This window comes from Nannobrachium achirus (genome assembly GCF_963921795.1).
Source record: "Nannobrachium achirus genome assembly, chromosome: 18".
In the NCBI taxonomy this organism is placed as follows: domain Eukaryota; kingdom Metazoa; phylum Chordata; class Actinopteri; order Myctophiformes; family Myctophidae; genus Nannobrachium; species Nannobrachium achirus.
The window spans coordinates 28,753,301-28,765,469 of record NC_137825.1 but is presented as its reverse complement, the minus strand read 5'-3'; the positions used below and the strand labels follow the sequence as shown (position 1 = coordinate 28,765,469).

At 41.8% G+C, this 12,169-nt stretch overlaps 1 protein-coding gene across 3 annotated transcripts in view; it reads left to right on the top strand.

Annotated features, from left to right (window-relative positions):
- The window catches only part of LOC308303494 (transmembrane protein 150A-like), a 29,689-nt gene that overhangs the window by 2,411 nt on the left and 15,109 nt on the right, over nt 1-12,169 (top strand). For all 3 annotated transcript variants that reach the window (XR_013963000.1, XR_013963001.1, XM_080747876.1), the window contains exons 4-6: nt 3,728-3,775; nt 5,531-5,617; nt 9,134-9,201. Coding sequence is in view for 1 of the 3 variants with exons in the window: in XM_080747876.1 (XP_080604002.1) it covers nt 3,728-3,775; nt 5,531-5,617; nt 9,134-9,201 (203 nt within the window). In the remaining 2 variants the exon portion in view is untranslated. The remainder of the gene's footprint in view (nt 1-3,727; nt 3,776-5,530; nt 5,618-9,133; nt 9,202-12,169) is intronic.

Genomic DNA, 12,169 nt, shown 5'->3' with positions numbered 1-12,169 from the left:
GCAGGTAAAGCTATATGTGAACACCCCACACTCAAAATAGGAAATATACCGTAATAATATTTACTATGCAGGGGAGGCAATAAGATAGACCGTGGATGAGCCAATGGTAATAATGAGATAAGGAACGGAGAGAGCAAGAGACAAGAAGGGATATGTACCGAGTCAAGTTCATGGTTTACCCTCCCACCAGCTGTGAATTGCTGGTGTTGGGCCAGAGAACAGGGCCTCACTGCCTGTGATCAGGTGGAATGCACAGCCTGAAGCCCAAATACATCTTCACCTTTAAGTTGACTATTACCTGACTTCAACTCACAGAAACAAAGCAAATTTAAGTCCCTATTTCCACAGTTACTCAGTAATTTTAAATATTGTAAAGTTTTCCTTTCCCCAGTTTATTTATTTTTTGATACTTGTGTAGATGGAAAGGAAGCAGGGGAGAGAGATGGGGAGAGAGTCAAGAGACATGCATTAAAGATTGTCGGGAACGGGACTCGATCCTACGATGCGCTGTTAGGTGAATTTAGAGACTAGGTGCCCAGTGCCCAGACCCCTAGGCCAGTTAAAAAGAAAAAAAAAGAGGGAGATATATTTATTCTGTAGTGTCATAAGGTATTATGGATTGTAGATCCATGCATATTATTTAGCTGTTGTACGACATAATTACACAGACAGTATTTAAAGCTCAGAGAAGCTGAGGATTACAGTGCGTTGTGTTGGTTCAAAGACTGTTCTTTCTCCCTCATCTTGGAGGGGATAATGCATGTTTGAACTGCTTTCCTCTCAACTGTGTCTCACTGGAGATGGGAGTGTCATATCTGCTCACCTGGAAACGTGCTGAGTGAGACTGTTTACACAAACCCCCTTTTCCCCTTCAAGCTGAGAAAACAGAGGCATTGTTGGAATCTATTGGGATGTCGAGTCCATTGACCATATTCACACATTGGCCATTCTGCTTTTTTGTCTTATTCAGGCCCGGGTGGGGAAGGGTTGGGGTTAATTTTTCATTGACCTGTGTCCCCCATTACTACTTGGTAGTTGGTACCTTCCGTTTTCCCCTCATTTTTTTACTCCATTCCTTTCACCTGGTTTCTGGTATGCTTGGCTGCACCTCTCCTTCTCTTTTAACCTATTTTTTCTCTCCTCTCCCTGCCATCCTATTCTTTTTTTGGAGCTGTGTGGAACACAAGCTCCCTATACGTGGCCGTGTGTGTAGGTATGTTTGTATGTGGGTCTGTCTGTATGTAGCCTCAAGAATGTGGTGTAGTACCTTTTATGACCACACATGTTAAAGGAGGGGCGCTGTTTTCAACTGCAATACACACACACACACACACACACACACACACACACACACACACACACACACACACACACACACAGCTCCACTTCGAACAGAGGTTTGATTTTTATTCCCATGTCCCACTGTGTGACTGAGGTGACACTGTCCCGTCTAATACTCAACACTAAAGAATAATCACAGGAACCTTTGGGAAGTGGCCACTAGACATTTTTTCACACAAGACTCAAAAGACAGGGCCTAAAATCCCCCAGTTAGCAATTTGTTGGCCTGTTACACAGGACTGTAATGCAGGCCAGCTTATGGCTGCACATGCCTCAATACATGTTATATAATTATGTGCCCGACAGGCATACTTGTAGAATGTATAGCTTAGCTACCCAGTGAAGCTTTCCTGTTTAAGTGGAGTTTAACATAGTAGATTTAACATATCTTTGGTAATCTGTCCTCAAACATCCTCTGTAGTTGCATTTTAACTTGAGTCACTAACATGTCGCATACCCTACCAGATTATATATGTTTTCAGATGCATGCTATATCTGTGAACTGTTCCCAGAAGTGAAAACACTACCAATTTGTGTTCATAATATGAGGGCAAATCAATAGACATGACCTGAATGATTCAGCATTATCATAAGCGGTGATCAATAGCTATGTTACACTGTCACATATTTGAAGGTCCAGCTTTTGTACATTGACCAACATCAGCACATTGTCTTTCTTTATCGATCTGTCTTTGGGTATTTTGAAGGTACTGGTAGTTTTTGTTGCAAAACAAACATCTAATCCTCAGCTTGCTTGGCCTGCGGAGATATTGGGCACTTTTCAACATCAGGGATTACATTAGTATTAACATACTTTGCCATGCAGATTGGTTAAAATTACTTTTTTATTATTACATTTCTTTTTAAATTAAAGGACAACTTCACCCATTTTTTTTTTTTTTGTCAAATAAGTTTTATTGCCAACAGATTATCAACAACAGGATGTATCAATTATCAGATTAACAATTTTCTGTTTTAGCATATATAAGAAAGAAAAGAAAGAGCTGAAAACAAACAAGAAATAAAATACAATATAACTTCACCCATTTTCAACCTATCTTCATATAATTGGTCCCCTTACTAATGCTCATGATAATATGTACCTTTTTTCTACTCTATCAGAGGAGGGCTGTGGACAGTTTAGAAACCCCCTTATTAACGTTTGAACAATGGCTTCCATTTCCAGAAATAGAAAGCCTGCAGTTTCTATCAGCTTGGATTCCCATCGATGAGGCGGGTTTCTGAACTGTCCACAGCCCTCCTCTGAGACACAGACAGAGTAGACAAAAATGGTACCATATTATCATGAGCATTAGTGAGGAGGACCAATTATACTAAGACAGGTTGAAAAAAGTCGTCCTTTAAGTCCTGGAGTGCTCCTTCAACTGCTACATGCTACACTTAGTTGACTTATTCCTGTAGGGTCCTAGGTGGAGCTTACGGCTGCAATCATGCACTTAGTATTGGGAAACCTTTCTTCAGCTGGGCCCTTGTCAGTTTAGTCGTCTTTCCTCACTTTTGACTGATCTTCCAGGTCTGTTTTAGAGTCCCCACTTCAATCTTCCCCTGTGGATTCCAATCCAATGTTTGCTTTGTGATGTCAACTGGTTTGCAGATGTTGTGAGAAAACTGCAACATATGAGGCTAAAATGTGGGGAGCATTAATAAATGGAGCAGCAGTGCCCACATGTTCACCCTCATCCACAACGGGTGTAATCTAGCTAGGCTAGGCCTTCTTAAAAAGGTTTCAGTCAGGCAAGATGCTGAATTTGCTTACTCATGACTTGCTGTGGACTCATTCTGGATATGAGAATCAGCTACATCACAAAAATGTAATTACGCATTTCTGGTATAATGAACTATTTTGGGATATTGTCCAGGCCGTGTGTGCTTGCGTGCGTGTATACGTGCATGCATGTCTGCGTGGAGGTGATTAGTTTGTGAATGACAGATTTAGCAGTGAGGGAAAGAGGCAGAGGCAGTTCTGTTGGCAGAGTACAGGCTAAAATACAGCCTGTGTGTTTTTTCAGAATATTTATGAGCTAGACAAGGTAACCGTAACCATATACTAATCCATGTGACTCATATGTGGGATTTGAAAGACTGCGACACAGAGCCCTTGTGAAAACCTCAAGTGACAATGCTTTTAAACAGCCCCTTTTAGCGACTGAAACAGTACTACTGTCTCTACCTGCCTGGCTTGGTATATTATGTTTTGTTCAGTAAATAAATATTTTTAGTCTTATATCGGTGGGTGTAACTATTGTGTACTATCTATATATACCATAATTATACACATCAAATTGTCACCTGTATTCTACAGTATCTTCCCCGTGAGACAACTGTTCGGCTCTTGAATGAATGATTCTATCTGTTATCTTGTCAGATACGCCATGGCCCTATACAACCAACATGTCTGCCCTGTGAATAACTGGTATGTATTCTATGCTTTCTGTCAGTAATATTGTAAATTTGTAAAAATTTAATAAATCTATAAATGTTAGTAGTTGTTATGAAATAATGTCCACCATGTTTGTTAGATTCCACTCACTTATTGAATGTTTTGTGCTGTGTGACGATCTTCTGACTGAATATGATAAACATAATCAGTGAATGAAGGTTAAACATAGCGATCCCCTTTTACATTTTCATACACTGCTTAATCTAAAAATTGGGAGAGTCGTTCATAAAAAGTAAAACTGATCAATTAAATTGAGAGATAGGTACATTAAATCTGCACAGTTTGAACTCATCAAAGAATTTAGGATGCTCTCCTGCGGACATACTAGATTTAAATGTAACACCGGCTAACTGATTACAATGAATTATTCATCTTCACAAAGCAAAGCAAAGGGTTGAGAAAAGGCAGAAAAATAACCTTTTTCCCTGACGGTATGTTTGTCCAACACTCATTCAGGGAGAGGGGCAAATTATGCCAGGGGTATAGTCCATCTTTTCTCAGCCTACAACAACACGGCCACTCGCTAGACTTCCTGCGTAGCTCCCCAGTCAACACAGTGAGGTACAAGCGAGAGGGAAAGGAGAGAGGGGGGGGACGACTGGAGGGAGAGGTTGAAGATGGGGAGTAGGCATTAAGAAAATAAAGTGGCATGGACGGAGACATTTTATGCTGACATAAAGAGAAACGAGCTGAGAGAGAAAGAGAGAGCGAGGGAGGGAGGGATGGAGGGAGAGATTTGGAATACTGTAAATTGAGATGTTTTAGTGAAGGCTAGGAATGCAAACAGAGCGCGGTTTAAATGAGAGGGGAATAGTAAGGCAGCATCTACAGTACATTCTGTGAGGGGAATGAATTGACTTATGTGGTATGTGAAAAGTAAACATGGATTAAAATCACCTGCTAGTCTCATCAATCCAAGTCTCCTCCTATCCACAGACCCACCCCAATAAAGTGCCCAAGTAGAAGCCAAAACAAATTTATACAAATTTGTTTTGGCTGTGTCAATAAAAGGAGGCTCCTTACACGCAGCGTGTCCGATCTATCATTTGGACGCTTATCAGGAGCTGTGTCCAACACTGAGTCACCTGTACCAAGGTTGACGTCTGTTTTCTGATGTTGACCTCCCTCACATCTCAAAACAATTATTATTCAGTTATGTATTCATCCATCTGTAGAACAAGAATGTTTCTTTCTCATATTCTTAAAAGAAAATCTAAAAAAGCATAGGTGTGCCTCCATACAGTACTAACATAGCTTCAAAAAACAGTAAAGGTTTAAAGTTGAATTACATCATTAGACATACAAAAGTGTCTGAGTTGTTGTCATCATTGGAACTTTCAACCTGAAATAACATTTCAGGTTAATTTTCTACTGTCCTTTTGTCAAATAAGAGCCATGATGTGTTAGGTGCAGGATTCTAATGCTGACACATTAACAGAGTTTTACTAAGTGTGTTTGCTTTGGCTGCACTCTATTGTAGAGACGCATGCTGCGATACAGAGGAGGCATTTAGTGCGTAGGGAGGAGTACAAATCTAGCCTCAAATGAGGATAAACATGAGAGTTTTGTAGCACTTTCTAGTACATGGAGTTCACAAAATGTGCCAGATGGTCTGTGTAGAGCTCCAAGTAACCAGTTTGTCCCTGTAAACCTCAAAACCTTCTTAACTGTGTGCATGTGCGCACATGTGCATAATGCTTGTGCATGCGTGTGTGTGTCCCCTTATAGGCATTATAACGAGTCATGTGAGGAGCTGCTTCCATTACAGAGGGGCCCTGTATTGTGCTGTACACTGGACAATGTACCACTCATCAGGTTTGTGTCAAAGTTAAGACTTCATAGTATGCCACTGCAGTGCTACACAGTGATTCCTCAGTGTTTTAACTGAGTGTAAAAATAGGATCTGCATGGGCTTTTATACTCTCAAAGGTAAATTAACATTGATGTTTTTATTTGTATTTGTATTTATTTATTATTATTTTTTGTTGTTACTATTTAGCAATAGGAAGCAATAGGAACAATAGTTTCTCTGAGTGGCCGCCGGCGCCTATAACAACTGAGATAAAAGAATGCTAGAAATGTTGTCAGAGTTTCTCTCCAGATCTCATTCTCAGAATAATGTTAAAAGGAAACAGAATTATTTGTACACACATGCATGATGTGGCCATGCATAACCCAACCAGACTAACAGCCTGTGGTTACGGTCATTCATTTGAATCTGTTACACTATTCATTTGGTTAGGTATAAGCTCTCAGATGCCTGTTTTTGCATACCACTAAATGAATCTAGGTGTGCATGTTGGGAGGCTGTTCACTTCTGTGCATGCTACCTTGATTACCAAAGTCCTGTGAAATTATGGATTTTCATTTGGACCAAAATGTCTGTTTTCAAAGTTGGATACAGTGATTACACATAAAGCATTTTGGGAGCATACACACAGACACATTTTTGCCTGCTGGAAAGTATTTTGTGGTCTATTTCCTATTTCTCTTGAAATTGACAACAGACCTGACCAAGCCTGGAATTTCCTTAAGGCCACTTGGTGTTGTCAGTTCTTTTTAGAGCACATAACCTAAATACCAGGGCAGCAAGAGAATCAAATAAAACAATGATTTTAAGTCCACAAAAAGAGTGAGTTGAATTCGGGGGTAAGGAATGATTTTATTTTTGGCTGTGCAGGAGTCTATCAATTTAGAATAGGCTCTGACTGTCTGTGTTTCTGTGTCTTTCTGTTTGTGTCCGGAGCTAATCTCGCACACCGATTTCCTGTGCACAGTGCACACTGCCAGGATTATGTTTTACATGTTTTGAAATATGTCACTTTAATTTTATGATCAAAGTCGATGGGGCTTTGATCGGGCTGAAAACGTGCCCACATTTGTCATAAATCATAGATACGGTATGTCATAGACTTCTGACGTCAGAGATAGCTTAAGTCACATGGTGGTCACAATGATGTCCGAGATCCCATGCTTCACATGATTTGTACATACATTTTTCACATATTCACCCAGTCACAGATTTGTGGCATTGGCACATCAGGATGAGTTTGATTAAAGGGTAAACGGTGCATTGATATATCACATTTATAAAGTGCTTTACAATGTACATTGCATTCACCAATTCCCACACCAACGGTCGAGGAAACCATGCAAGTCATACCAGGCTCAAAATCGAACCCACCTTTGGTTATGTGCGCAGTGTTTCACTTGCCATTGCCCAATAAGAATTCAGAATCTCAACAAATACACTAGTGTCTAAAAACCATATTGACAAGACGCAGAAGAGAAAACAGTGAAATCAGCTGAGGCACTGGGGCTGTGACCACAGGGCATATCATTTGAGGGGCAAAAACGGCAGCCATGGCCTTCATGGTCTTCATGGTATTCCAGCTCCAGTCCTAACACTATCTTCCCCAAACCTGAGTATGAAGTAAGCACAAAATGTCCACAGTGTGAATATAGTTAATGTGAGACATGCCCACACTTGACTAGTCCTGACTACTAGACCACTCAGCTGAGAGAGGATGTGACTTATTCACCCCAACAGGAAGAGGGACCTTTGTTTGGTTTTTCGAGGATCCTTGAAATGTCTTGACATGTCACCACGCTGAGGGGCTGTTATGTAAACAATAAATGCCTTCTTCAGTGTGAAAAACATTTACAAAACAGTGAACAGCAAGCAGCCTATCTGAAATGCCATACTTGATTGAGCACATCTTTGCCATGTAATTATTCTGTCATCCCATAATTCAGACGTCCCATTGGTACAACTGGCCCAATCTGGGAACCACATCATCAAAGCAAGGGCGACGCCCACTCGGCCTGTCTCTAGGCTGAGGCTGTCTCGAGAGATTACAACTGGCCTAATCCTAACCTCACTCTTGGGCCGTCTGACTATTGGGAAGCCCCAAACATCAATGTGATCGTTTGTGTACTGTATGTGTTAATGCATGGGGGAATCATTGTATCGTACACCAAATGGGTTCAAATTGCCCATGTTTTGGTTTCCTCAATAGTTTGAATTTGGGATCCAGCTGAGTGGTCAAGTTTTCCTTGGCCTTTCTCAAGAGAAGCTTCCCAGCACTGATCTGTTTAAGGTGGCGTCCCTGCCAAACTCCTCCCCAGGGAAACATTTCCAGGACTTTATTTAGTGCCACATTTCCATGAAACATTTTTTAAGGCATTTCTGCTCTCATACATTGTATTCAGTGGAGAGATTTTCTGGTTTTTCTGTGAGCAACAAGACTGCATGACAAAGTATTAGTCACAATAGGGTTGCATTTCGGCACTCCAAAACATTGCTATTCCGACCACCTAAACCTAACCTTAACCCTAACGTCAGTAAAACTAACGCTGGTGAATGCTAACCTGGTGAAATGCTAACCTGTCGACGCTGGTGAAATGCTAACCTGCCGTCGCTGGTGAATGCTAACCTGGTTTCAGAATGGGGGTGTTTCGGAATGGAAACCCGCCTCCCACAATAGTAGCGGAAGCTGGGGCGCACATCTTTTTGAAGCGGTGAAAGCCGCTTCCAAGGAGTGGCTTTGTGTGTCCCGTTCATGTCCATATATGGTCATTTCAGTCCAGAATGAACAGGTTTTATCTGTCCGTAAATGTGTGTCCCCTCATGTCCATATATGGTCATTTCAGTCCAGAATGAACAGGTTTTATCTGTCCGTAAATGTGTGTCCCCTCATGTCCATATATGGTCATTTCAGTCCAGAATGAACAGGTTTTATCTGTCCCGTACGTCCAGAATATGTGTCTAGTGTCCGTCCCGGTCTGATGATTGGATGATTAAAAATGTCCAATGAGACCATACTTTGAGGATTGGTCAAGCTTCACATGACAATCCAGCCCTCCAGATAAAATTAATTCTGAAGCTCTAGAACACATAGAATAAAAGTTCACCACTTCACTTCGAACCGAATGTATATACAGAGTTCATAGCTCTAGAACACATTGAATATATTAGGACTACTGTAGTAGTCCTAATATATTCAGTAGTCCTAATATAGTCAAGCTTCACATGACAATTTGGCTCTCCAGACAATTTTATACTCAGATTCACCGCTTCACTTCGAACCGAGGTTTGATTTTTCTTCTTCTGGGGGAATTAAATGATTCCTGTCCACCTATTAGGCTCTTTTCCACTGAAGGGAATAGGATAGTACAAGCACAGATATACTCACCTCCTCAGCTACAGTACCACTGGAAGACGTCATGATAAAATATAGCTTATTCTCCTATGTCCATTGGGTCATTAAGATTTTCCACATTAGCTGATTTTCGTATTTTCTGTTCCCTTCACTCTTGTTTCCATTGCAGTAAGTGTGGAACACTGCCCCCTGAGAGTTGCTTTTTCAGCCTCGTATGCAGCACTGGATCCTTTATAGGTAAGTAATATGTCTACATTCGTATTAACCCAACGTATGCAGCACAGGCAGGGAATGAGGCTTTACTCCAGGTGAAGGAGTTTAAGTATCTCGGGGTCTTGTTCACGAATGAGAGAAAGGGGAAGACGGAGAAGGAGATCAGCCGGAGAATCGGAGCAGCCGGAGCGGTTTTGCAGTCGCTAAATCGCACTGTGGTGAAGAAAAAAGAGTTGAGCCAGAAGGCAAAGCTCTCTGTCTACCGAGCAATCTTCGTTGCTACTCTCACCTATGGTCATGAAGTGTGGGTCATGACCGAAAGTATAAGGTCGTGGGTGCAAGCGGCCGAAATGGGTTTCCTCAGACGGGTGGCTGGTATCTCTCTTAGAGATAGGGTGAGAAGTTCAGTCACCCGAGAGAGACTTGGAGTAGAACCGCTGCTCCTACACTTGGAAAGGAGTCAGCTTAGGTGGTTCGGGCATCTAGTACGGATGCCTCCCGAGCGCCTTCCTAGGAAGGTCCTCGATGCACGTCCCACTGGGAGGAGACCCCGTGGCAGACCAAAGACCAGATGGAGGGATTATATCTCCAAACTGGCTTGGGAACGCCTCGGTATACTCCCTGAGGGAGTGGAGGAAGTTGCTCGGGAAAAGGAAATCTGGAGGTCTCAGCTGGAACTGTTACCCCCGCGACCCGATTCCGGATAAGCGGTTGAAGATGGATGGATGGATGGATGGATGCAGCACAGGTGGCTAGTTCTGCTTCATGTTATTGTGGAAGTCCCTCAACTCACTGTATACAGTGTGTCAAGTCTTTGTTTACATTTCAACACATGAATGCATATTTAATTATGCATGTGTTTTGGATGTTTATCATTTGTATTGATTGGCCTGCAGGCATCAAGGTTTTAGATTTTCCAGATTTGAACATTTATGGAAATGTTGTAGATGTAAAAAGGAGGTCTACGTTGTCTTGAAAGCAGCATAATTCCTCTTGTGGGTGCAGAAATGCTACAGCTAGACATTGTGCTCTGTACAGTACCTACTACAGTACACCTAGTCCTACAGTGCCATCGTCAAGTCTTACCCTATGTACTGTTCCTGGTTGAATCTGTGCATTTGAGACTTGTTTTTCCAGCTGTGGCAGAGGCTCTAGCCAGGTCTCTGTGTTCCACGTAATCCACTGCCAGACCCCCTTTCAACTCCCATGAACTAAAAGCAGCCGCAAGGGCAACTACAGCAGAGCATGCTGTCTCTCAGGAAAGGTCCATTTGTGCCATACTGACAAAACTACTGTAGTTGTGTTGATCCAGGGTTTATTGGTTAGGTTTTTATTTATTTGAAATTCACTTTACAAAACTCTTTCAGCATTGCAGGAATTTACTATTCAGCACAAATACATATGGTATGCATTATGTATGTATGCATTAGGTATGGCCCTATGGTTAGGCAATTGAGATTTAACAACAATGTTAAAGTATGTGTATGACATTTGGTTCTATTACCCTCATATTTTGTACATAGTATACCAGTAAGACTCCCTAATCGGGAGATAAGCGACCGTTGGTCGCTTATCTCCACAAATAGGCCAAAAGTTTGTTTTACCAATTATCAAGACATACGGGCAGTTGACAGTTTGCCATGGTTACTCATTGAAGTTGAATCTCCATATATGGAGATAACCTACGCATCACACTAAGTCTGACCTCACCAGCCCATATTTGGGCATGAGCAACTTATGTCTCCATATATGGAGATATGATGACATCACACAGTCCTCAGCCGATGATGTGGCGTGATGTCATACAATACACAAACGAGCCCTACAGTATAAAGGGGCAATTCTTGCCAGGAAAGAAGCATTTCTTCGACTCAGACCTTATCGCCAGGGTTGGCTTATAGCAGCTGTCGGTAGGACCATATATGGATTCTGTGTGGATCTCCTAACAGGGCATCATCTGGGATACAATCCCTTTTATGCCCATATATGGAGATCCCTAACAGAATCCCTTTCATGCCCATATATGGAGATCCCTAACAGAATCCCTTTTATGCCCATATATGGAGATCCCTAACAGCATCCCTTTTATGCCCATATATGGAGATCACTAACAGCTAACAGAATCCCTTTTATGCCCATATATGGAGATCCCTAACAGAATCCCTTTTATGCCCATATATGGAGATCCCTAACAGAATCCCTTTTATGCCCATATATGGAGATCCCTAACAGAATCCCTTTTATGCCCATATATGGAGATCCCTAACATAATCCCTTTTATGCCCATATATGGAGATCCCTAACAGAATCCCTTGTATGCCCATATATGGAGATCCCTAACAGAATCCCTTTTATGCCCATATATGGAGATCCCTAACAGAATCCCTTTTATGCCCATATATTATGGAGAAATCCCTGCTCTGAGTATCTGACATCAGTGTGATGTCACCTGTTTATGCCCATATATGGAGATCCCTGCTCTGCGTATCTGGTTGCTATGGTAAACAGTTGGTTGCTAGGGTAAAAAAACATGGTTGCTATGGTAAACAGTTGGTTGCTAGGGTAAACAGTTGGTTGCTAGGGTAAAACCATGGTTGCTAAGGTGGTTGCTAACGTACACTAACAGACCAGCAACAACAGACTGTTGCCACAGCAACGTACACAAAGGTTTGTGTACACATGTGGTGTGATGTCATACTGATGCGGAGATATGAGCAGGGCAAAGGTGTGACGTGTGACGGACGGACGGACGGACGGACGGCCGGTGGAGGTTTTCATAGTAAACTGCTCCCTGACGGTCGCAAAAAAACATATTTGTATGTATTCCAAAAATAAAAATATATAAGTTACGATCAGGGTTGAAATCTTTTTTTCATTTAAACCTGTTCCTTACCTTGGTCAGAGACACAGAATGGGGAGGTTTAATCAAAGTGATAATTACATAACAGCATTATGGTGCAGTACACTTAATGCCCCCTATAATGTTTGTTTG